Raw genomic sequence first — 27,760 nt, forward strand, 5'->3', positions numbered from 1 at the left:
CCCCCCAGTAGGACATCAGATCTGACTGTCAGACTAGTCCAACAATTCAACTTCTGTGATATACTGTGTACATATGATACATGGATGTGTGGGCCCTTCAGAGTTATGGGGGGGGGGGGGCTCTCGTCCATAATAGGGTATTTGGAAATGCCCCATCTACTGCATGTGGACTGTACACGGTTGCTAGAATGAGAACATACGCTTCACTTACCTTCTTACACATCCAAGGGCATAAATCTATCCTGGTTGTTCTTCTATGATTAGATATAGAGGAATAGATCACACATACACAATATTCCTTTATTACAATCAGTGGAAAATCAATCATGAAAGCCATCACCATCAGTAATCACATTTAGTCTACGGTTTACCACATATAAAAGCTGAGATACATTACAATGGCATCCGTGTAACAAAAAAATGCAATATATTTATAAATCCTTAGCTGCAGAATCTAAGCCGCTTCAGGTCGGTGATCCGAGTACCACGTTACATATGAAGCACCAAGGTACCATCACTACACACGTATACACCACATCACAGGAGGTACACAGGGACAACTATACAGTGACTACACGCACGCTGCGTACAGAAGGTCAGTGATAAGAAAACCCCCTTCAAAAATATTTGAAGAAAATCTAGAAATCTACCATTATAAAAGAACCGTAGTTACAAATGATTGTTCTCTTTAGAGAAGTCGGTCCCTCGGGGGCAGTACTGTGTGGTCACCTTCCTGAGACCTTGTTACATGACCACTAAGCTCAGAAGACTGATACAGTGGTACCATATGAAGGGCACACCAACCATCTAAGTGTGGTCCTGGACCATGCCGAGTATCTCAGGCCGAGCTGGTGAACAGCATGGAGTAACCACTGCCAACAGCTCCCTCCCTAGTGCTGATCCAGGGCTCAGGCTGCAGAGACAGGTTACAATGGAGTATCAGGCAGTTGTGACCATAGCAAGAAAGTCTCCGATTAATCACACCTCAACCCTTAAAGTGAATCTTCAACATGTAATTTTTCTTTTTTTTTAATAGGTCCAAAATTCAGAATAATTTTAATGAAGGCTAGGATCATCAAGTCATAAAGCCATAGCCACATCCTAGGTGGGAAACCTTGAGGAAATTCCTCCCTATGACCACTATTGGATTGTCCACTCTAAGGCTATGTGCGCACTAGAGCTTTTTACCCGCGGATTTGCCGCGGAAATTTCTTGAGAAATGTCTGCAATCTTTGTGCAGACATTTCCCAGCAATTTCTATGGCAAAAAAAAAAAGCTGTGCGCACTGGTGCGGATTTTTCTCGAGAAATTTCCGCATGCGGATTTTCTCGAGAAAATGAACATGTCCATTATTTCCGCGGGTACCCTGCGGATTTCTGCAGTACAGCCTGCAAAAATCCGCAGGGAACCACCCGCGGGAAAATCGCGGCAAATCCGCGTCAAATCCGCATGCGGATTTGACGCGGATTTTTTCCGGAGGTCCGGAAATCTTTCACTCAAAGAAGTTTCTCGAGAAAGTTTCTTGAGAAACTTCACATCTCTAGTGCGCACATAGCCTTAGTGTACAATACTCTACAGACTGGCTCATTGGACTCACTGACTGCCTTCCTGCCGCTGCCCCAGCTCTTTTTGGACATTCTGACACTAGACACATGGCAGCCTCTATCAGAAAACATGGCCCGATTCATTAAGAGTCTCTGATTCACCAAGACTCCGCCAGCGATGTCACTCTGGACAGGGATTGGAGAACATTCTCTAATTTTTCGTGAAGTAGAAGGACAGGCTTAGCCTTTTTGGCAGAGCAAACTGGAAGTGGCATAAAAATCTACAAAAGTCGCGTTTGCGCAAATCCAAGTGGTGTAAAAATGTAATGATATTTAAAGGTGTTCTACATAAGAAAACCTGCAAAACACCTTCATGAATTGGGGTTTAAGGTGGTCTGCACAGTTTTTCGAGGACTTTTTGGAGCAGATATTCTTTAGATCTCAAAAATGATGAGTTTCTGCTCAGTTAACTCAGTAAAATTATTCCATGTGCACAAAGCCCACGAACTGATATGATGAAAGCCCTAAAACTGGTGCAGAGCAAGAGGCAAACAAGGGACTTGTAGACCATTAGAACTAAAATTGTGATTTCTTACTCTGCCCCATAACAGAATATTCACAGTTTTGTAAGAACAATTAAGGTGGAACCATAACAACAGCCCATTCAGAAATGCACATAAAATGTATGATAAGGACAGCGGGTTATTTGGAAGGAAGGTTAAAGTGGATATCCACTACCGCTACTCATTCCCCTTGTTTGCCCCCGTAAAAATAAAAAAGCCTATACTCACTTCCTGTGTGCCCGTGGTTCCAATGATGTATGAAACCACCTAATATTGTTATGACATGCGAGCACTGTGACCAATCAGCGCCAGCTTCCTTCTCCCCGCCTTCTGACATTGAGCAGGATGTGAGTGCAGTTCTTACTTCCTGCTCACACGTCCGAAGGCAGGGAGAAGGAAGCTGGCGCTGATTGTTATGACGTGCAAGCAGCGCAACCAATGTGATATGGGCCCCAAGAACGCAGCTTAAGACATCACTGGAAACGCGGCCGCATCGGAGGGGAGTATAGGCATATTTATTTTTACGGGGGTGAACAAGGGGAATGAGAAGATGTTGTCCAAGTAGTGAACATCCCCTTTAAGCCTTCTACAATACTCCTGTAACATATACTGGCCTTTAAGACAATTTCCAGCATGCCAGCAGGTATCAGAGACCACCGGTCTACAGTGTGAGCTGCCACCTTCTGGTGAGGAGAGTGTATTACACCCACTTTTCACTAGAGGTTCTTTGTGCTGAAATGATTACTGATTTTTACACTTACCAATGTCTGACTCTTTAGTAAAGCTTTCCCAGAGTCCTGGCAATAAAATGAACGTGACCATATTCTAGATGGCCTCACTGGGGTCGGTCACTTGGTGGCTTTCCATTTTAAATAACAACCAGAATGAGATGCAAAATGTACAACTCCGACTTACACATGCAGGGAAGAAAAACATTTTACAAGCAATTTTTTTGCTTAATTTAAGAAGTGCCACCAACATCACACCACGAGGCCAGTCTAACCACCTTTTGAAAGACATGGCTGCTACTTACAGATATGCAAAAAAAATTGACCTACATGTAAAGTTGTTAAAAATATTGTAAAATGTTATTCATATATAATATGTGCAATCATAAATATGCTAAAATTCTCTACTAAGCATTGATCCTGGACAGATCTGTGAGACGCAGCAGCTGCCCGATCTATTAGTGTCAGTACCGCTGGATATTCGGGAGACAAGCCTGCCATCTAGTGGCCATAACACTGAAATGCAGCTTACAAAATTATTCCTTTACCTACTATATATATTACACTCATTTTTGGGGAATGGATATATTTTACTCAGTTTAACTGCTCCCTTTACAACAGGGACAATATTCTCTCTGGTGGCGCTTTCTTTCATCATTTGGTTTTATTCTAAAGCAGCAGAATGTTGTTTCCCAAGAGCTGAAATAATTATTAGCGAAGGTAATTGCAACACACGGGGTAATCCGGGGACACTTCCACCCTCTTCCTGTTACACCAGTTCCCTACTTTATTATTGGCATCAACTGCAATTTGCTTTTCCAGTTTCTGTCCAGAAAATCGTTGGCTGAAACCCTAACAACTATAAAATGTTGCATTCTTTTGGCGGGGAAGGGGCCTCATCACACTCCAGTCCTCGGACCAGAGTAAGGGTTTTGCTGGATTTTTATTGAATACTAACGCTAGATAATAAGTTACAAAAACAATGTAAATTAAAAACAGCATTTTTGATGTTGCACATTGTAAATATTTAGAAGAATTTGGTGCAAAAAACCAAACAAATAGCGCAAGGCAAAAAAACCAAAACTCTGATATGTAGAATCCGGGCCACAGTCCATTTATATGGGCAAATCTAACTGGCAGCTCTGGTAGTTCTATACAGGCTTGTCACTTATCCTAATGATGGGTTATCATGGTTTGTTCAGTAATCTTAGGAAAACCAGTTCCTGACTAGGCGGATGGGTCATCTGTCCTGCAGTTTGCGCTCCTCATCACTGGTGGGCTGGGTGAGATGCCTCCAACCAAGCTCCTGGAAAGTGCTGGTCCTCTGAGCAGAGACGCAGCAGATGAAGGAAGTCTCATATACAATGATCCATGGAGAATACCGCCTCTCAAGGAAGACATGGACTTCACACATGAGATGTGAAGGCATCTCATCCAGCCAGAACCCCAATAAAGAGCAAATACTCAGAAATTGTGCCGTCTACAGCTGGCCGATATCCCTGGGCTCTCTAATGGACTTTCTTGGTGTATACCCATCATATGGAGATGGTTTCTTCCTTCTGGAGGAAAGTAGACTTTTTTCACATGGTAAATTGCCTTTAAGATGCCATATTCCCAGTTGAATCAGCAAAATGAAACCCCAGCGGTGCATAATGGTAAGACTCTGTTCTAAGTTAACTCCTAAAACATTTCATCACTGCCTCATTGCACAGTGGGCAGGAGTACAGGGACATCCGAACGTCCGGCTTACCCAAAATACATTGAATGAGCCACCTCCTCCCCAGGGGCGATGAGCTCGTGTCCAGGCCCCCATGACAAAGTCTCTCCTCCTGAAGCTGATGGGAGATGAGGGCTTCAGAAAGGGACAGAGGAATGTTATCTGCGGTGGGACCTGTCCTATGGGCCCTATAACCCCCCATATACAGACTCCAATCTGCGGCCACTATGAGCCCCTGGAATATGACTGGTTGCAGAATACATTTAGGAAAACCACAAAGCTTACAAATGTGTAATTACATCACCATATTAAGATGCATTCTTTTAGGTTGTTTGACTTTTAAAAAAATGAGGGTAGTTAAAAAGCGCCCTGTAAACGTGTGAACATTCCTGGATCGTCTGTCCGGCTGAGTCTAGAGCGTGCGCTGTATTGGTGGTTCACAGGGGAACGTCATCTATTCGTCAGTGATACAGAACAGTTTGTGTCTTGTGTGCACATCGGGCTCTGTCCTAGTTTTGCTGTCTGCGTTTTGCTGATCTCATCTTTTCAAAGCGTGATTCCATTTCTTCCAGGACTCGAGGGGTGTACCGGACCACCAGCTTTACCTTCCCTTGGGCAGCTTTCAGGAGCTCGACAGCTTTCTCGTGATGCTCACCTTCCACACTCTGCAGAGAAGACGATAATCAGCATTGTACCGCCATCATGTACACTTGTCTTACTATGTAGCTTACAGTTATAGACAGAAGATGGGGGGCACATGGAGTCGTAGTGACGGGTGTAATGGTGCAAAAGGGTTGTCCAGGATTAGAAAAACCAACAGCGCCATATATGATATAGATTGTGCATGGGAGTGTAGCTCCATTGCTGTGAATGAATTGGAGATGAGCTGTAATACCATACACAACCTGAACACACTAGTGACCCCCTTTATTTTTTTCTTTTTCAAAAGAATGTTTCTAATCCTGGAGAACCTCTAAAGTTTAGCCCATACTACCCCTTTAAAATAAACTATTTCTATCTCTATGGAAAACAATTACTGCTATTTTCTAATAAATCTTGTCACCAGGTCTGGAAAAAAAACACCAATGTCTACACACTCGAGAAATATAACCCCAGACGGTTACATAATAAAGCTCTGTAACATGTCGCTCTCCACAGGTGGTCCTTGGACAACTCTTATTTTCATTCCTCTTTTAGAAATCATGTGGGGAGCACCTGTTAGTCCCTGGTTTATGGTGAAATGATGTCCTTTCTACTGCCAGGTAATAGCCCCAACAGAGCTCACTGGATCCTCCAGTAGTTTAGAAATTATTCTGTAACCAAGGTCATCAGTATGTTTTGCAACAAAAAGGCCTTGAGACAACTCACTAGTTTTACTCATCATGAGATGTTTCTTGTGTAGCACCTTGGTAATGAGACACCTTAATATAGGCCATAAGTTGAAACAGATTATATTTTTCATTAAGTGGCAGGATTGCTTTCTAATTACTGATAGATTTCAACTGGTGTCATGAATTTCCATGGTTTTTTGCATCTGTTTTCTTCATGTGTTCAATGCTTTTTCCCTTCCTGTCATTTATTTTTATTACTAACACTACCATGCTCTGTGCATGTAACGAGCAGTCAGACACCCATAGGGTGCTCAACTCATGTACAAAGTTTAATGAAAGTCAATAGGAAAGTACTTGGTACACAAGTCGAGTTCGTCCGACTGCACATTACAAGTAGCCAAGCATGGTAGTGCTCACTCATCACTATTTATTACATATAATTTATGGACGTTTATGGTTTGATTTCTTTGCCTGTGTGGATTGGATAGGTTGTTACTGACGTCTGGTGAGAAATTCATGTCAATATCTCTTCGAGAAATATATTTAGGGCTCTTCTCCACTGGTGTTTTTTTTTTTTCTCTAAATCCCATCGCATGGAAAAACGGATTGCAATCTGTCTACTGATTTACTATGATGCAGTCTCCTTTTCCCCGTATTTTTACGACTCTACACGGGCTCTCCTTGAAATGGCAGCATGCTGCGATTTGATGCGAATCTCAGCTCTCTCACCCCCATGCAATCCTATGGGAGCGAGAAAAAAAGTCATAATCCAGGTGGCATGCGCATGTCACACGGATCCTGACACTTGCATACCGCGTCAGACAGGCTACCGGAGGAATCTCCAGTAATACCAGTCCTGGCCACGGTTACATGCACTGAACCCCGGAGCTGTCACCTGAGCTCCGGAGTGCAGCCTGAACAGCGAGCGCCGAGTGATTGATTCCCCAGCGATTGCTGTTCAGTTCAGCACAGCTGCAGACAGACCGGGCTGATCTCTGGAGCTCAGGTGACAGCTCCGGGGTTCAGTGCAGGTAACCGCGGCCAGGACTGGTATTACTGGAGATTCCTCCGGTAGCCAGTCTGACGCGGTATGCATAAACACATAGCACTCGCATGACGCTCGCATGTCATACGGATGCTATGTGAGGAAAAAAACACACACCGTACGCATATCACACACAGGACATACACAAGACACCAGACTCACATTTTGAGCCGAGTATCACTGTGATTTATAAAACGCCAGTGGAGAAGAGCCCTTACTTAGAAAATAGGTGACATGTTCAATACTTATTTATGTTGTCATTTTACCCCATCTGCTGCTCTGTTTAACATTCACAAAGCTTGGATAACCCCTTTAAAAGTGTATTCCCTATTAAAGTGAACCTGACAGCGGATTCATGCTGCCCGATCTGTGGTCACCATGTGTCACCAACAGGCGGCATTATCTCAGCCAGGCATATTTAATTCTGAAACGCTGCAGTGTCCCAGACAAAAACCTACTGAAAAGCTAACGGGGAATGAGCTGCGCAACAGACTAGTCAGAAAGCTGGATCCCCGGGGGGCTTCTCCCCGCCCTGGAATAGCAAGGCTCTCCCTGTACACGCAAGATGGGGGGACGGAAAGTCGCCAGGGATCCACCTATCTCACTAGTCTGCCATGCAGCTGTCTGCTCCTATTATTTTGATGCAGAAGCTTAAATAACTGAAAGACCCCATTGCTTTTGTAGGATCTTGTTTTGTGCTGCACTACTGTACAGACTGACATTCATTAAAAGCAAAGAAAGCAAGCGAAGGTTCCTTACCACCCCATTAACGGAGAGCAACTGGTCCCCACGCTTCAGGCCTCCATGTCTATCTGCTATGCCACCTGGGATAATACGAGATATATAAATGGGGGAGTTCTGCTCTTTTCCTCCCATTATGTTGAATCCCAGACCTTCTTCTGTTTTGGGGAGTTCAACAACCCGAGGGTGAGAATGTCCTTCACTGGCAGCAAAGGCAGCGACCGTAGCCTGGAAAAGAGGAAACCACACATAAATCACCGAGAAGAGACAGAAAAGAACAAATCATGGGATACAGAAGGATGTAAGGCACGGGATGAAGGAATAGTTACAGAAGGATGTAAGGCACGGGATATAGGGATAGTTACAGAAGGATGTAAGGCACGGGATGTAGGAATAGTTACAGAAGGATATAAGGCACGGGATACAGAAATAGTTACAGAAGGATGTAAGGCACGGGATAGAGGGATAGTTACAGAAGGATATAAGGCACGGGATATAGGGATAGTTACAGAAGGATGTAAGGCACGGGATATAGGAATAGTTACAGAAGGATATAAGGCACGGGATATAGGGATAGTTACAGAAGGATGTAAGGCACGGGATATAGGGATAGTTACAGAAGGATGTAAGGCACGGGACATAGGAATAGTTACAGAAGGATGTAAGGCACGGGATATAGGGATAGTTACAGAAGGATGTAAGGCACGGGATATAGAAATAGTTACAGAAGGATGTAAGGCACGGGATATAGGGATAGTTACAGAAGGATGTAAGGCACGGGATATAGGGATAGTTACAGAAGGATGTAAGGCACAGGATATAGGGATAGTTACAGAAGGATGTAAGGCACGGGATATAGGGATAGTTACAGAAGGATGTAAGGCACAGGATATAGGGATAGTTACAGAAGGATGTAAGGCACGGGATATAGGAATAGTTACAGAAGGATATAAGGCACGGGATATAGGGATAGTTACAGAAGGATGTAAGGCACGGGATATAGGGATAGTTACAGAAGGATGTAAGGCACGGGATATAGGGATAGTTACAGAAGGATGTAAGGCACGGGATATAGGGATCGTTACAGAAGGATGTAAGGCACGGGATATAGGGATAGTTACAGAAGGATGTAAGGCACGGGATATAGAGATAGTTACAGAAGGATGTAAGGCACGGGATATAGGAATAGTTACAGAAGGATGTAAGGCACGGGATATAGGAATAGATACAGAAGGATATAAGGCACAGGATATAGGAATAGTTACAGAAGGATATAAGGCACGGGATATAGGGATAGTTACAGAAGGATATAAGGCACGGGATATAGGGATAGTTACAGAAGGATGTAAGGCACGGGATATAGGAATAGTTACAGAAGGATATAAGGCACGGGATATAGGAATAGTTACAGAAGGATATAAGGCACGGGATATAGGGATAGTTACAGAAGGATGTAAGGCATGGGATATAGGGATCGTTACAGAAGGATGTAAGGCACGGGATATAGGGATAGTTACAGAAGGATGTAAGGCACGGGATATAGAGATAGTTACAGAAGGATGTAAGGCACGGGATATAGGAATAGTTACAGAAGGATATAAGGCACGGGATATAGGGATAGTTACAGAAGGATATAAGGCACGGGACATAGGGATAGTTACAGAAGGATGTAAGGCACGGGATATAGGAATAGTTACAGAAGGATATAAGGCACGGGATATAGGGATAGTTACAGAAGGATATAAGGCACGGGACATAGGGATAGTTACAGAAGGATGTAAGGCACGGGACATAGGAATAGTTACAGAAGGATGTAAGGCAAGGGACATAGGAATAGTTACAGAAGGATGTAAGGCACAAGATATAGGAATAGTTACAGAAGGATATAAGGCACGGGATATAGAGATAGTTACAGAAGGATGTAAGGCACGGGATATAGGAATAGTTACAGAAGGATGTAAGGCACAAGATATAGGAATAGTTACAGAAGGATATAAGGCACGGGATATAGAGATAGTTACAGAAGGATATAAGGCACGGGATATAGAGATAGTTACAGAAGGATGTAAGGCACGGGATATAGGAATAGTTACAGAAGGATGTAAGGCACAAGATATAGGAATAGTTACAGAAGGATATAAGGCACGGGATATAGAGATAGTTACAGAAGGATATAAGGCACGGGATATAGAGATAGTTACAGAAGGATGTAAGGCACGGGATATAGGAATAGTTACAGAAGGATGTAAGGCACAGGATATAGGAATAGTTACAGAAGGATGTAAGGCACAAGATATAGGAATAGTTACAAATATACGGTATAAGTTACATTTACGTTTATTAATAGTTATGTTATACTGGTTACTGAAGGACGCAGAAGTATGGGGTAATAGAGAAAGCTATGAAGCATGGGATAGAGTAACACTCCTCTAACACTGCAATACCAAGAGGAACAGTCTGTGGCATTACATCACAGATTGGATACATGTTAATGATCTGCAAACAAATGGAAATAAAATTTTCAAACCATCTCGATGAATTCAGTATTGAGTAGAAGCACCTCATGAAGGCCATTTCAATGCCCTCCCATCACCGCTCCCAAAGGCTATATGGTGCAGAGCAGGACACAATGGCGGCCTATTGTCTACAGAAATAAACCGTGCTGTTGTCTTTAGACATAATGATAGCCGGAGATAGACTTGGACACTTCATGGGCAGCACCGTGAAGAGATCTTCATGAGGGAATGTCACACTGGTGGTACTCCCAGGAGATAAAATGGGCATAATATACAGTAGACGAACCGCTCTAGTATTCATTCGTGGTACATTATCAGCTCGGCATTAAGCGGATTTGGTTGTGGAACCAGTGTACGACCATTTCTTTAAAGTGTCTCAAGAGCCATATTCAACGCTACATCAATTACACACAACACCATGATCTGTAGCGTCTCTGGACCTGTCTCCCCTTGAGCTCATTTGGGACAGCACTGAGCAGCAATTACACAGGAAACGCCAGCAGCGGATTTTGATTTGCTCAAGTGCATTGAGTGTGGCAGAACATTCCGCATACCAACATCAATAACCTCAGTGATGGCACACCAAGACGGGCAAGTGCGGGCATTTAGGCATGTGGCATAATGGAGAGGTTTCAAACATTTGTTTCTATTTTTTCATCATTTACATAACATTAACATGTGTATTCCTCCTGTGATTTGCAGAATTTCATCTTGTTTGTATTACAATTCCAATGCTGAGGATTGTATTAGAAACAAGGAGATACAGTGGGTGCGGAAAGTATTCATACCCCTTTACATTTTTCACTGTGTTTCATTGCAGCCATTTGGTAAATTCAAAATACCGTATTTTTCGGACCATAAAACACATTTTTTCCCCCCAAATGTTGGGGGAAAGTGGGGGGTGCGTCTTATGGTCCGACTATAGGGCTGCGGCCGGTAATGAGGGTGCTGCGGTGGAGCAGGTCATCGGCGGCACGAGCAGGCTGTAGTAGCCTGCCGTGACCACGTGGGCCCGCTCATTACATATGCACGCCCATGGGCAGGGACGTGCGCGCATATTAAACAGCCGGCCGTGATCACCCCTGGCAACTACAGCCTGGAGTGATCTTGTGCGGCTGTATTCACTGCCCCCCGCGCATCATCATTACCGCGGGGGTCAGTGAATCAGTACGGCATACTCACCGTTCCCTGCAGCTTCGCGATGTCCTCCTGTCTGCCGGTCAGTTGATCTGTGTAGAGAACTGTGACCACAGTGATGAGGTCATCGCTGTGCGCGCCGCTAGTCACGCAGGTCAGCTGACCAGCAGACAGGAGGACGAGCGATGCTGCAGGGAAGTGACCGGTGACTACCCCACACTCCAGCGGCGCTGCTGCCGCCACAGACAGGGGGAGAAGCAATGCTGCATGGAGCAAGGAAAGGCGAGTATAAACGTTTTTTTTTTTGTGTGTGATACAGAATACATGCCATATATCAGGATGGGGGTATATAGCAGGATGAGTGTATATAGCAGGATAGGGCCATATAGCAGGATGGGTGGGGTATATAGCAGCATGGATGGCGGTATATAGCAGGATAGGAATATTTAGCAGGATGGCAGTATATATCAGGATGGGGGCATATAGCAGGATGGATGGGGTATATAGCAGGTTGGATGAATGGGGGTATATAGCAGGATGGATGGCAGTATATAGCAGGATGAGAATATATAGCAGGATGGCGGTATATAGCAGGATGGCGGTATATAGCAGGATGGCGGCATACACCAGGATGGAGTACATATACAAGGCTGGAGGATCATTACCAGGATGGGGTACCTTAGCCGAGAATTTGGGGACATTACTCCCATAAGTGTCAGCAGCAGATCCTTGCCCCGTAAGTGTGTCATGACAACATTTTTTGCTTAAAATTTTATTTTCCTCCTCTAAAACCAGTGTGCGTCTTATGGTCAGGTGCGTCTTATAGCGAAAAATACAGTAGTTCATGTATTTCTCATTAATGTACCCTCTGCACCCCATCTTGAGAGAAAAAAAACAAAATGTAGACATTTTTGTAAATTTATTAAACAATAAAAATGTAAATATCACATAATCATAAGAATTCAGACCCTTTGCTCAGTATTGAGTAGAAGCAGCATTTTGAGCTAGTACAGCCATGAGTCTTCCTGGGAATGATGCAACAAGTTTTTCATCCCTGGATTTGGGGATCCTCTGCCATTCTTCCTTGCAGATCCTCTCTAATTCCATCAGGTTGGATGGTGAACGTTGGTGGTCAGCCATTTTCAGGTCTCTCCAGAGATGCTCAATTGGGTTTAGGTCAGGCTCTGTCTGGCCCAGTCAAGAATGGTCACAGAGTTGTTCTGAAGCCACTCCTTTGTTATTTTAGCTGTGTGCTTAGGGTCCTTATGTCGTTGGAAGGTGAACCTTTGGCCAAGACTGAGGTCCAGAGCACTCTGGATGAGGGTTTCTTCTTGGATATTGCTGTACTTTACCACATTCATCTTTCCTTCAATTACAACCAGTCGTCCTGTCCCTGCAGCTGAAAAAAAACAAACCATAGCATAATGCTGCCACCACCATGTTTCACTGTTGGGATTGTATTGGGCAGGCGATGATCAGTGCCTGGTTTTCTCCACACATACCGCTTACAATTATCACCAAAAAGTTCTATCTTCGTCTCATCAGACCAGAGAATCTTATTTCTCTTAGTCTGGGAGTCCTTCATGTGTTTTTTTGCAAACTCTATGTGGGCTTTTATATATGTCTTGCACTGAGGAGAGGCTTTCATTGGGCCATCATGCCAGTCTACCATAAAGGCTTGACTGGTGGAGGGCTGCAGTGATAGTTTACTTTGTGGAACTTTCTCCCATTTCCCTACTGCATCTCTGGAGCTCAGCCACAGTGATATTGGGTTTCTTCTTTACCTCTCTCACCAAGTCTCTTCTCCCACGATTGTTCATTTTGGCTGGACGACCAGGTCTAAAGAGTTCTGGTGGTCCAAACTTCTTCCATTTTAGGATTATGAAGGCCACTGTGCTCTTACGAACCTGGAGTACTGCAGAAATTCTTTTGTAACCTTGGCCAGATCTGTGCCTTGTCATAATTCTGTCTCTGAGCTACTTGGGCAGTTCCTTTGTTCTCATGATTCTCATATGGTGTGACATGCACTGTGAGCTGTGAGGTCTTGTATAGACAGGTGTGCGCCTTTCCAAATCAAGTCCTATCAGTAAAATTAAACACAGCTGGACTCCAATGAAGGAGTAGAACCATCTCAAGGAGGATCACAAGGAAATGGACAGCATGTGATTTAAATATGAGTGTCTGAGAAAAGGAGCTGAATACTTATGATCATGTGACATTTCAGTTTTTTTTGTTTAATACATTTTTAAAAATGTCTACATTTATTTTTTCTGTCAAGATGGGCTGCAGTGTACATTAATAAGAAAAAAAATTGAACTATTTTGAATTTACCAAATGGCTGCAATGAAACTAAAAGTGAAATATTTAAAGGGGTCTGAATACTTTCTGTACCCACTGCACATGTCAGCCGTGCGCTCCTACAGCTCAGTCTCATAAAAGTCCTGTGGTCACTGAAAACCTTAGAGGAGAGAACACGACACCAGCAGCCATAGCTTCAATTTTTATTTTTTTGCGATGTTCAACACAATTCTCCTATCCTATGCACCATAAATAGCAGGTCTTCCAATCCTCACCACCAACCATACGCACCTGATGGAGCTGCGGTGTTCTGTCAGCATCTGAGAACGTCTGTCTGCTGCCCGTAACAGCTGTCCAGCGGGGTGCAGGACCACACCAAGTGGATATTACAGACTATGCGAAGAACAAAATAAGCAACTAGAAGCTACCATGATGCTCCCCACCCAGTGAGCTGACAATCTTTGCTCCATTACTTTAGGCAGCAAGCTGCACAGCCTTGAATGCTGGTCATGCTGCTCAGTAATATATACCGTATTTTTCGGACCATAAGACGCACTTTTTTTCCCCCAAATGTTGGGGGAAAGTTGGGGGTGCGTCTTATGGTCTGACTGTGGCTGCGGGGAATGAGGTGCTGTGGTGGAGCGGGTCATCGGGGGCACGAGCAGGCTCTAGCAGCCTGCTGTGACCACGTGGGCCCGCTCATTACATATGCACGCCCATCCTCCCGCCCATTTCTCAGCATAGAAGCCGGCGCTGACAGGTGGGCGGGAGGACGAGCGGGGACGCACGCATAGTAAAGAGCCGGTCCGCATGATCACCTCTGGCAATTACAGCCTGGAGTGATCATGTGCGGCTGTATTCACTGCCCCCCGCGCGGCGGCGTCATCAGCGCGGGGAGTAGTGAATCGGTGCACTCACCCGTCCCCATGTGTGGAGCCGTCCCCTGCACCACGCGATGTCTTCCTGTCTGTGCCGGTCAGCTGATCTGTGCTGATCAGCTGATCGGCACAGACAGGAAGACATCGCGTGCTGCAGGGGGAACGGCTACACACACACACACACAGGTCAGTGGAGCAGAGAGGAAGATGATCGGTGCTGCACGGAGTGAGGAAAAGGTGAGTATAAACGTTTGTTTTTTTTTTTCTCTGTGCTATAGGATACAGGCCATATACCAGGATGGTATATGAGTACGATGGGGGCATATAGCAGGATGGCAGTATATGAGCAGGATGGGGGGTATATGAGCAGGATGGGGGGGTATATGAACAGGATGGGGGTATATGAACAGGATGGGGGTATATGAACAGGATGGGGGCATATAGCAGGATGGGGGTATATGAACAGGATGGGGGTATATGAACAGGATGGGGGTATATGAACAGGATGGGGGTATATGAGCAGGATGGGGGTATATGAGCAGGATGGGGGGTATATGAGCAGGATGGGGGGTATATGAACAGGATGGGGGGTATATGAACAGGATGGGGGGTATATGAACAGGATGGGGGTATATGAACAGGATGGGGGTATATGAGCAGGATGGGGGTATATGAGCAGGATGGGGGTATATGAGCAGGATGGGGGGTATATGAGCAGGATGGGGGGTATATGAACAGGATGGGGGTATATGAGCAGGATGGGGGTATATGAGCAGGATGGGGGCATATAGCAGGATGGGGGTATATGAGCAGGATGGGGATATATGAACAGGATGGGGATATATGAACAGGATGGGGATATATGAACAGGATGGGGATATATGAACAGGATGGGGATATATGAACAGGATGGGGATATATGAACAGGATGGGGATATATGAACAGGATGGGGATATATGAACAGGATGGGGATATATGAACAGGATGGGGATATATGAACAGGATGGGGTATATGAACAGGATGGGGTATATGAACAGGATGGGGTATATGAACAGGATGGGGTATATGAACAGGATGGGGTATATGAACAGGATGGATGTGGGGGTATATGAACAGGATGGATGTGGGGGTATATGAACAGGATGGATGTGGGGGTATATGAGCACGATGGGGGGGTATATGAGCACGATGGGGGGGTATATGAGCACGATGGGGGGGTATATGAGCACGATGGGGGGGTATATGAGCACGATGGGGGGGTATATGAGCACGATGGGGGGGTATATGAGCACGATGGGGGGGTATATGAGCACGATGGGGGGGTATATGAGCACGATGGCGGGGTATATGAGCACGATGGGGGGGTATATGAGCACGATGGGGGGGTATATGAGCACGATGGGGGGGTATATGAGCACGATGGGGGGGGTATATGAGCACGATGGGGGGGTATATGAGCACGATGGGGGGGGTATATGAGCACGATGGGGGGGGTATATGAGCACGATGGGGGGTATATGAGCACGATGGGGGGTATATGAGCACGATGGGGGGTATATGAGCACGATGGGGGGTATATGAGCACGATGGGAGTATATGAACAGGATGGGGGTATATGAACAGGATGGGGGGTATATGAACAGGATGGGGGGTATATGAACAGGATGGGGGGTATATGAACAGGATGGGGGGTATATGAACAGGATGGGGGGTATATGAACAGGATGGGGGGTATATGAACAGGATGGGGGGTATATGAACAGGATGGGGGGTATATGAACAGGATGGGGGGTATATGAACAGGATGGGGGGTATATGAACAGGATGGGGGGTATATGAGCACGATGGGGGGTATATGAGCACGATGGGGGGTATATGAGCACGATGGGAGTATATGAACAGGATGGGGGTATATGAACAGGATGGGGGGTATATGAACAGGATGGGGGGTATATGAACAGGATGGGGGGTATATGAACAGGATGGGGGGTATATGAACAGGATGGGGGGGTATATGAACAGGATGGGGGGTATATGAACAGGATGGGGGGTATATGAACAGGATGGGGGGTATATGAGCACGATGGGGGCATATGAACAGGATGGGGGCATATGAACAGGATGGGGGCATATGAACAGGATGGGGGTATATGAACAGGATGGGGGTATATGAACAGGATGGGGGTATATGAACAGGATGGGGGTATATGAACAGGATGGGAGTATATGAGCAGCATGGGGTATATGAACAGGATGGGGTATATGAACAGGATGGGGTATATGAACAGGATGGGGTATATGAACAGGATGGGGTATATGAACAGGATGGATGTGGGGGTATATGAACAGGATGGGGTGGTATATGAGCACGATGGGGGGTATATGAGCACGATGGGAGTATATGAGCAGGATGGGGGTATATGAACAGGATGGGGGGTATATGAACAGGATGGATGGGGGGTATATGAACAGGATGGATGGGGGGTATATGAACAGGATGGATGGGGGGTATATGAACAGGATGGATGGGGGGTATATGAACAGGATGGATGGGGGGTATATGAACAGGATGGATGGGGGGTATATGAACAGGATGGATGGGGGGTATATGAACAGGATGGATGGGGGGTATATGAACAGGATGGATGGGGGGTATATGAACAGGATGGATGGGGGGTATATGAACAGGATGGATGGGGGGGTATATGAACAGGATGGGGGGGTATATGAACAGGATGGGGGGGTATATGAACAGGATGGGGGGGTATATGAACAGGATGGGGGGGTATATGAACAGGATGGGGGGGTATATGAACAGGATGGGGGGGTATATGAACAGGATGGGGGGGTATATGAACAGGATGGGGGAATATGAACAGGATGGGGGAATATGAACAGGATGGGAGAATATGAGGATGGATGGGGGAATATGAGCAGGATGGATGGGGGGGGTATATCAATAGGATGGGGGTATATGAACAGGATGGGGGAATATGAGCAGGATGCTGGTATATAAGCAGGATGGGGGTATATGAGCAGGATGCTGGTATATGAGCAGGATGGGGGTTTATAGCAGGATCATATACAAGGCAAGAGGATCATCACCAGGATGGGGTACCTTAGTAGAGAATTTGGGGACATTACCCCCATAATAGTGTCAGCAGCAGATCCTCGCCCCATAACAGTGTGTCATGACCACATTTTTTTGCTTAAGGTTTTATTTTACTATTTTCCTCCTCTAAAACCAGGGTGCGTCTTATAGTCCGGTGCGTCTTATAGTCCGAAAAATACGGTATATATCTTACTGTCCACAGCAGCATAGATAAGCTCAGTGACAGTCAGAAAGCTCCGACCCGGAGGCAGCAAGCAGAGGCCTCACACTTCTATGCAAGTGCATCTCAATAAATTAGAATATCATCAAAAAGTTTAATTTATTTCAGTAATTCAATACAAAAAAGGGAAACATTATATAGAGTCATTATAATAATATTTATTCATTTATATAGCGCTGTTAACTCCACAGCGCTTTACATACACTGGCAACACTGTCCCCATTGGGACTCACAATCTAGGTATCAGTATGTTTTTGGAGTGTGGGAGGAAACCCACGCAAACACGGGGAAAACATACAAACTTCTTGCAGTTGTTGTCCTTGGTGGGAATTGAACCCAGGACCCCAGTGCTTTAAGACTGCAGTGCTAACCACTGAGCCACCGTGCCGCCCATTACAAACAGAGTGATCTATTTCAAGTGTTTATTTCTGCTAATGTTGATGATTATGGCTTACAGCCAAAGAAAATCCAAAAGTCATTATGTCAGAAAATTAGAATATTATATAAGACCAACTGAAGAAATTATTTTAAACTCAGAAATGTTGGCTCTACTGAAAAGTCTGTACAGTAAATGCCTCAATACTTGGTCAGGGCTCCTTTTGCATGAATTACTGCATCAATGCGGCGTGGCATGGAGGCGATCAGCCTGTGGCACTGCTGAGGCGTTATGGAAGCCCAGGTTGCTTTGATAGCAGCCTTCAGCTCGTCTGCATTGCTGGGTCTGGTGACTCATCTTCCTCTTGTCAATACCCCATAGATTCTCTATGGGGTTTAGGTCAAGTGAGTTTGCTGGTTAATCAAGCACAGTGATACTGTGGTTATTAAACCAGGTATGGGTATTTTTGGCAGTGTAGACAGGTGCCAATTCCTGCTGGAAAATGAAATTTCCATCTCCAAAAAGCTTGTCAGCAGAGGGAAGCATGCAGTGCTCTAAAATTTCCTGGTAGACGCCTGCGCTGACTTTGGTCTTGATAAAACACAGTGGACCTACACTAGCTGATGACATGGCTCCCCAAACCATCACTGATTGTGGAAGCTTCACACTAGACCTCAAGCAGCTTGGATTGTGGTCTCTCCACTCTTCCTCCAGACTCTGGGACCGTGATTTCCGAAGGAAATGCAAAATTTACTTTCATCTGAAAACAACACCTTGGATCACTGAGCAACAGTCTTTTTCCTTGGCCCAGGTAAAACGCTTCTTGCGTTGTCTATTGGTCATGAGTGGCTTTACATAGGGAATGTGACACTTGTAGCCCATGTCCTGGTTATATCTGTGTGTGATGGCTCTTGAAGCACTGACTCCAGCAGCAGCCCACTCCTTGTGAATCTCCCCCAAATTAGGAATGGCCTTTTCTTAACAATCCTATCAAGACTGTGGTTATCCCAGTTGCTTGTGCACCTTTTTCTACCACACTTTTTCCTTCCACTCAACTGTCCATTAATATGCTTGGATACAGCACTCTGAACAGCCAGCTTCTTTAACAATGACCTTTTGTGGCTTACCCTCCTTGTGGAATGTGTCAATGACTGCCTTCTGGACATCAGTCAAGTCAGGAGTCTTCCAAATGATTGTGTAGCCTACTGATCCAGACTAAGGGACCAATTTAAAAGCTTAGGAAACCTTTGCAGGTATTTTGTGGTAATTCTAATTTTCTGAGATAATGACTTTTGGGTTTTCATTGGCTGTAAGGCATAATCATCAACATTAAAAGAAATATATACTTGGGAATAGATCACTCTGTGTAATGACTATATAATATATGCATTGTCTTTTTGTATTGAATTACTGAAATAAATTAACTTTTTTGATGATATTCTAATTTATTGAGATGCATCTGTATGTGTCTTGCCTGATTTATGGAGCATACATTGACTGTGATGTTACACGCAGGCACGGAGCTCAGACCAGAGTGCACAAGCTTGGGGGTGGCGCCTGCCGAGGTGCTAGTAATCCAAAAAAGAGGGCGGGTGCAAGACAAAGATTTTTTTTTTTTACGTACGGTGAAATATCACCCACAGCCAATCAAGGTGCCGTGGTCATAGAGTAAGACTGGGTCACGTGGGCTGTATCGTCAATATCCAGAGCCTGCAAAATGAGCTCGAATTATCTTGACATCACAGCATGATATTCCCGGCACAGGCCCCACATGATGGGGAGTGATAGCGCCGCACAGAGGCACGTCTGAAAATGAAAGGTATCTACATAAGTGCTAATCTCATTCATATATAATGCCTAGCAGCACAAGATAGACAGAGGACCATCCCTTCAATGCCCCGGGAGACAGGTGCAATGGCTGCAGGAGTGTGACGGTTACTATAAAAGGCGGCCTGCACATCACATTGTATTAACAGCAGAGTCATGATGAGGTCTACCATACTGCCATCCAGTGGGAAAATAACAGTATAACAGTACTTTAGTAGGCAATGGTCTACCGCAGTGTGTGTCCTGCTTATCACACCCAAATGTAGCAGCTACAAGTGGGCAGCGATATGTAAAGTGTCCTCCAACTCAATTCTCTTACCTGATCTGACATTGGGTGTCTACAGGCTGCAACTGGAAGGTACAATTTCTCCAGCAACAATGTGAGGCTGGGGAGCACCAGCCCCGAGACACAAAGGTATAAGATGCCTGGAAGCCTCGCCTCAACCTGCACACCAGAAGGTAAAGCACTCACCTGATGGACACACGCCATGTCTATGTAACAGAACAAGACCCTCACCTAGTAATCATCGGAGGTCTCAGTGATCGGACTCACACTGACAGAAGGGTTACCACCCATTCAGCAGATGTAGATACATGATTCAGGATCTTAATGAGTCCCACACCTTCTTGTCTGGAAAAAGTCTAAGAAAGCTGGAAACATTTCAATGAAAGTGTGGGCTGCAAAGGTTGCACTACCCTCACTTGATGCCAAGACATGACCAGAGGCTTGTTCCCATGGAGCGGACCACCCAACTCCTTAAAACATCACTTGGAGGAAACGCACACCAATAGGCAGCAGATGTGCTTCACCAGTGTTATTGATTCTCTCTCGTGTCCACATTTCACACCACAATATGTGACATATAGTGCACCGTCATATGGTGACGAGCAGCAGCAACGCTGTCACGCACAGGAAAGACACCCTGGAAGAAGCATGGATGCAATGTGGAAGGATAGACAGGCCAGAAAACATGGACGATTCTGGACAGGAAAGTGCAGCAGGTGTCCCATTCTTAGGTTTAGAAGTGTTGCTGCCTTTCTGCTACTTGTCACTCTGTCATTCTATGTCTCATTCCTTGTGGTGACATCTGGACAGGAGAGAATCAGTATAACTGTTAAATTAAATCTTGTGCCCACTGGTGTGCGGTTCCTCCAAGACATTTTATAGCAAACTTGAGCAAGAACTTTATAACAAAACAGGTTGATGAGAGGGCGAAGACCTGAATGTGACAACAGAGGAGGCGTTCACACCATTCTTCCACTTTCCAGTGATCTGAGGCTCATAGGTCCTCTCATGTCTGTGGGAAAGTATAGTCTCCGAATGTGGGACACTTGGGAGGGAAGTAACCGATACTGGAGGAGTGGGGTTACAGGATGCAGTGTCACCCTCATGGAATGAAATGCTGGCCGTATATCAATCAGAATCTGGCCTCTACCTTTGCGGTGGCATTGGCTCTAACTTCTGGGCTGCTGTTTATGTCCACTGTCTCGTACACATGTTCATAGACCTGAAAGAAAGCAAAACGTTACTGAACCGGCTGAAAATGGCCAAATATGAATATCGTGAAATAATACTAAAAGTTCTTGTATAAATCCTTAAAGGCTAATAGAAGAGGTTTTAGAGCCATGTGCAGTGATTCTACCAATATAAATACAAATTATTTTTTTCAGATGATGATCTTGATGCTGCTGAACACCTGAACACTGGACAGAATCAGTCTTCTTCCCCCTCTGGCAGCTGATGATACTGTCCTGGCTTTTCAGCTGCACCGGGTTGGAGAAGCTCTGCTCCATTCTTAACAAGCAGGCAGGACGACATTTTTTATTGGTTGCTGTGCAGTGAATACACGATCACTATATAGGGATATGGCTGACAGAGAATGACTGATTGTGTGTGGCTACCAGCCCTCAGGTCATTAAGTGGACACACATTATGTAACAGCAGCCATCTCCTATCTTAGTATTGGGAAAGTCTTCAGTGATACAGATTTCACCAAATAATTGAGAATTTTGATAATGACTGAGCAATTCTGGCAGAGAAGGAAGCAGATTTGTATGATAACACATATTACAAAGTTGCTTATTTTCATGTGCACTACTGATTTACGATATAAAAATTAAAACGACGGTTACCCTTTAAGGGTTCTCCAGTGATACCTGCCAGCTGTGCTCACGTCCTGGTAGGCATCTGCCATGGCAGGGTCATCCTCATCTACCGATGTGAAAGTAAGCGGTGCTGAAGAACCCCTTTAATAGTGACAAAACGCCTTTAACACTATGTTAGAGGATTTTTATTTAAAGGGGACCAATCACCAGGATTTTCATATATAAGCTAAAGCCAGTGCTATACTGGCACTATCAGGCTGATTCTATACCTAGCTGTAGTGGTCAGATTGGATGTTTAGGGTTTGAAATCCAAGAAAGTAAAGTTTATAAAATCATCAGCATCTTGAGTGACAGCAGCTGAGGAGCAGATAATATCTGGGGGGGGGAATTCAGAATTATCCCCTCCCTCAATAAGAACTAGCATAAGTATTATACAATTGATTTACTTTTTCCCTAGCAGGACCTGTGTGAGGTCATACCCATGTGACCAGAAGGGGCGGGGCCTCAGCAAACAGAAAAATATGGCTTCCTGGTATAAACTTTGTTGGCTGAGGCACCACCCCTTCTGGTCACATGGGTATGACCTCACACAGGTCCTGCTAGTGAAAAAGTAAAATCGATTGTATAATACTTATGCTAATTCTACCAAGGGGAGGGGATAACACTGAATACCCCCAGATATTATCTGATCCTCAGCTGCTGTCACTCAAGAAGCTGATGATTTTATAAAAACTTTATTTTCTTGGATTTCAGAACCCAAATATCTGAGCTGACCACTACAGGTATGTATAGACTCAGGCTGATAGTGCCAGTATAGCACTGGCTTTAGGTTATATATCAAAATCCTGGTGGTTGGCTCCTTTTAAGTAGCTGAAGCATTGATTGATATGAGCAGATAGAAGGCGATGACCCTTCATCCACGGCACAGATTCCCTTTACAGAACCCTAAACACCTGCAAGCAGAGATCCCAATACAGGGGCATAATCTGTGCTCCATAAAGCAGATCTATTAAAAACGGGGGCCCTAAAATCTGCATGGAATGTGTGTGTTCTTGTGAAGTGCCGTATATGTCAGCCACCTCTATACAGCTGTGTGTACGGACGAGTTATATGTACTCAGCTACTCAAGTCCTAACCAGAGGCCTGTTAGCGATGGTCAGAACAGGGGAAATAATGGCTGTTTTATCTCATACACAGCGCCACATCTGTCTATAGTCTGTATTGCAGGTCAGTCCAGTGGGAGACAGCCGCAGCACCAAACACACCACAGGGATAAAGGAGGCACTGCGGAGAAAAATACAGAGCTGTACCACCTCATGGAGACCTCCTGCGGCTCACCTCTCTCACTGCGGTGCAGAAATCGCTCTGCAGGACTCTCTGCAGGGCGTGCAGCTTGTGCGGGGGAACTTCTCCGCTTCTCTGGAGCTTCTCCAGCAGCTCAATGGCCCTTGAGATATCTGAGGAAGAAAAAAAACAATTCTTAGTCTTCAGGGACATGCCCAACCATGGGTTACTGCATGGTGCTAAGCTGCCCGGAACAAGCCTAAATACCCGCCAGATTATACCATCACTCGGGTGATTTCTTTAATATTCAGGTTTATTGAATATTTGGACTGACAGCTCAGCAATTGTTCAATAATTAAATTAATCATCAAGTATACAAATCGCTTAATGATTGCACACAGTGTAGATTCCTGCAAACTCTGTGCCCCCTGCTTCAATCCCTTCTCCACATAAGTGACACATACCCACCGGCCGCCACTCACACAAAATAGAAGATATGACTCCTCAGACCGGCCCCACGGAGCAACACAGATGCCCACCGCCGCTGCTCTCACAATATAGAAGATATGACTCCTCAGACCGGCCCCACGGAGCAGCACAGATGCCCACCGGCCGCCGCTCTCACAATATAGAAGATATGACTCCTCAGACCGGCCCCACGGAGCAACACAGATGCCCACCGCCGCTGCTCTCACAACATAGAAGATATGACTCCTCAGACCGGCCCCACGGAGCAGCACAGATGCCCACCGGCCGCCACTCACACAACATAGAAGATATGACTCCTCAGACCGGCCCCACGGAGCAGCACAGATGCCCACCGGCCGCTGCTCTCACAATATAGAAGATATGACTCCTCAGACCGGCCCCACGGAGCAGCACAGATGCCCACCGCCGCTGCTCTCACAATGTAGAAGATATGACTCCTCAGACCGGCCCCACGGAGCAGCACAGATGCCCACCGCCGCTGCTCTCACAATGTAGAAGATATGACTCCTCAGACCAGCCCCACGGAGCAGCACAGATGCCCACCAACCGCCACTCACACAACATAGAAGATATGACTCCTCAGACCGGCCCCACGGAGCAGCACAGATGCCCACCAACCGCCACTCACACAACATAGAAGATATGACTCCTCAGACTGGCCCCACGGAGCAGCACAGATGCCCACCGGCCGCCACTCACACAACATAGAAGATATGACTCCTCAGACCGGCCCCACGGAGCAGCACAGATGCCCACCAACCGCCACTCACACAACATAGAAGATATGACTCCTCAGACTGGCCCCACGGAGCAGCACAGATGCCCACCGGCCGCCACTCACACAACATAGAAGATATGACTCCTCAGACCGGCCCCACGGAGCAGCACAGATGCCCACCGCCGCTGCTCTCACAATGTAGAAGATATGACTCCTCAGACCGGTCCCACGGAGCAGCACAGATGCCCACCGGCTGCCACTCACACAACATAGAAGATATGACTCCTCAGACCGGCCCCACGGAGCAGCACAGATGCCCACCGCCGCTGCTCTCACAATGTAGAAGATATGACTCCTCAGACCGGTCCCACGGAGCAGCACAGATGCCCACCGGCTGCCGCTCTCACAATGTAGAAGATGTGACACCTCAGACATGCACCACAGAGAAGCACATATATTAAGCAGCCACCGCTCTCACAATGTAGAAGATGTGACACCTCAGACATGCACCACAGAGAAGCACATATATTAAGCAGCCACCGCTCTCACAATGTAGAAGATGTGACTCCTCAGATTCGCCCACCAGATTCCCACCGACCACCGCTCTCAACGTAGAAGATGTGACTTCTCGGACTCAACCCATGGAGCATCATAGATGCCCACTGAGCGCCACTCTCACAAGGTGGAATATGTCACTCCTCAGACCTGCCCCAAGGAGAAGCACTCATGCCCAGCGGGCCCTATAGGCGCTGAACGGTGACAAGTCAGGTCTGCACCTAATCAGACCCGCACGCTGCCCTGTGGGCGATGGATGGAGCCTGGTATTACCTATGCTAATCTTTAAGAGAAAAAAAAAAAAAGTTAAAACTTATAGCTACAGATATATTTCTACCATTGGATTAAAACTTCTCTAAGTCTATTCAAAGACATATTCCCTTTAGTAAATCTTCCCTTTGCAGACAGCTGCCGTGTCAGAGAATGAAATCTACACCCATCAGCAAACAGATTTGCACCATTATTTGTGCCACTTTGTGAATTTAGGCTTAAACAGAACCAGTGACCAGATAAAGTGGCCACTTGTGCTGTGTATACCATCTAGGAAGCACGAGGGAAGGTTCTTTCTCTGGACTTGGTGGTCATATGGTTAGTGTGCCGGGCGGCAAGACCTGGAGCGTCCGATGAGATCCGGTCAGCTAGCCGAGACTCCCCTGTGGGCTCATACACCTTCCCAACATACATACATACATACATACATACATACATACATGGGAAAGAAACAAAAACCCTTTACAACATAAAATAAAGGAAGAAAAATGCACAAAATAACCCACTGCCAATTCACGTCACTGTTTCTAGCACCATCAACCGGGGATTTAAAAGAGAAAAACAAAACATTTGGCCAATTTTTATATATAATTATTTATAACTGTTACGAAAAGAGAAATATTGTATAATATGTACAGTATGTTAGTGCTCCTAAATAGGAAAAATCCTTGACGGATCCCTGTGACAGGAGACAGCCCCCCCAGGTGACAGATCCTCCAAAGGTCACAGGTAATGGATTCCCCCTCCCCCCCTGGGTGACGGGGAAAGGATCCGTGACAGGGGAAAGGATCCGTGACAGGGGAAAGGATCCGTGACAGGGGAAAGGATCCGTGACAGGGGAAAGGATCCGTGACAGGGGAAAGGATCCGTGACAGGGGAAAGGATCCGTGACAGGGGAAAGGATCCGTGACAGGGGAAAGGATCCGTGACAGGGGAAAGGATCCGTGACAGGGGAAAGGATCCGTGACAGGGGAAAGGATCCGTGACAGGGGAAAGGATCCGTGACAGGGGAAAGGATCCGTGACAGGGGAAAGGATCCGTGACAGGGGAAAGGATCCGTGACAGGGGAAAGGATCCGTGACAGGGGAAAGGATCCGTGACAGGGGAAAGGATCCGTGACAGGGGAAAGGATCCGTGACAGGGGAAAGGATCCGTGACAGGGGAAAGGATCCGTGACAGGGGAAAGGATCCGTGACAGGGGAAAGGATCCGTGACAGGGGAAAGGATCCGTGACAGGGGAAAGGATCCGTGACAGGGGAAAGGATCCGTGACAGGGGAAAGGATCCGTGACAGGGGAAAGGATCCGTGACAGGGGAAAGGATCCGTGACAGGGGAAAGGATCCGTGACAGGGGAAAGGATCCGTGACAGGGGAAAGGATCCGTGACAGGGGAAAGGATCCGTGACAGGGGAAAGGATCCGTGACAGGGGAAAGGATCCGTGACAGGGGAAAGGATCCGTGACAGGGGAAAGGATCCGTGACAGGGGAAAGGATCCGTGACAGGGGAAAGGATCCGTGACAGGGGAAAGGATCCGTGACAGGGGAAAGGATCCGTGACAGGGGAAAGGATCCGTGACAGGGGAAAGGATCCGTGACAGGGGAAAGGATCCGTGACAGGGGAAAGGATCCGTGACAGGGGAAAGGATCCGTGACAGGGGAAAGGATCCGTGACAGGGGAAAGGATCCGTGACAGGGGAAAGGATCCGTGACAGGGGAAAGGATCTGTGACAGGGGAAAGGATCTGTGACAGGGGAAAGGATCTGTGACAGGGGAAAGGATCTGTGACAGGGGAAAGGATCTGTGACAGGGGAAAGGATCTGTGACAGGGGAAAGGATCTGTGACAGGGGAAAGGATCTGTGACAGGGGAAAGGATCTGTGACAGGGGAAAGGATCTGTGACAGGGGAAAGGATCTGTGACAGGGGAAAGGATCTGTGACAGGGGAAAGGATCTGTGACAGGGGAAAGGATCTGTGACAGGAGATCTCCTTTATCTGGAATCCACTGCTCCTGTCTGCGGCCCCTAATCCAGGATCAGCGCTCAGACACAGAAGACATTGCGCTGGGATAAGCCGGGCACAGCGGCTCCTTGCACCGGGTCCCTGCTCCTCCACATCCTCCCATACACATAGATCAGCAGTAACCACGGAGGATCACTGTGGCTGTCAGTCTCCGGCCGCCGAGGTCCCGTCACAAGCCCGGCACCGCTCACCTCTCTCCAGCCGGACAGGCTCCCCGGACACCGCCATCTTGTCTCCAGCTGTATGAACTGTTCGGAAATCACCGAGCGGAAGTGACGTAGTAAT

At 46.3% G+C, this 27,760-nt stretch overlaps 1 protein-coding gene across 2 annotated transcripts; it reads right to left on the bottom strand.

Annotated features, from left to right (window-relative positions):
* Positions 1 to 286: 286 nt before the first annotated feature.
* Positions 287 to 27,760, bottom strand: LIN7C (lin-7 cell polarity scaffold C). 2 transcript variants are annotated; one of them, XR_012727229.1, is made up of 6 exons: positions 27,667 to 27,760; positions 23,480 to 23,598; positions 21,472 to 21,543; positions 7,688 to 7,897; positions 1,413 to 5,217; positions 287 to 1,366 (listed from the first exon to the last, which is right to left on the bottom strand). XR_012727229.1 is itself a non-coding variant. In XM_075325500.1 (5 exons), the coding sequence occupies exons 1-5, from the start codon at positions 27,701 to 27,703 to the stop codon at positions 5,062 to 5,064; spliced, it is 594 nt and encodes a 197-aa protein (XP_075181615.1). In that variant the 5' UTR covers positions 27,704 to 27,760; the 3' UTR covers positions 287 to 5,061. The 2 variants fall into 2 exon arrangements, 1 of the variants encoding a protein (XP_075181615.1); XM_075325500.1 differs by having other exon boundaries at positions 287 to 5,217.

Source organism: Anomaloglossus baeobatrachus, chromosome 10, assembly GCF_048569485.1.
Source record: "Anomaloglossus baeobatrachus isolate aAnoBae1 chromosome 10, aAnoBae1.hap1, whole genome shotgun sequence".
In the NCBI taxonomy this organism is placed as follows: domain Eukaryota; kingdom Metazoa; phylum Chordata; class Amphibia; order Anura; family Aromobatidae; genus Anomaloglossus; species Anomaloglossus baeobatrachus.

What these genes read in the sequence shown, in the direction of transcription:
- LIN7C (XM_075325500.1), bottom strand. Translation starts at nt 27,703, where the DNA reads ATGGCGGTGTCCGGGGAGCCTGTCCGGCTGGAGAGAG. An exon ending in GCCTGTCCGGCTGGAGAGAG is followed by an intron (nt 23,599 to 27,666) that starts GTGAGCGGTGCC and finishes TTTCTTCCTCAG; the next exon opens with ATATCTCAAGGGCCATTGAG. An exon ending in GAGCCAATGCCACCGCAAAG is followed by an intron (nt 7,898 to 21,471) that starts GTAGAGGCCAGA and finishes CCTCTTTTCCAG; the next exon opens with GCTACGGTCGCTGCCTTTGC.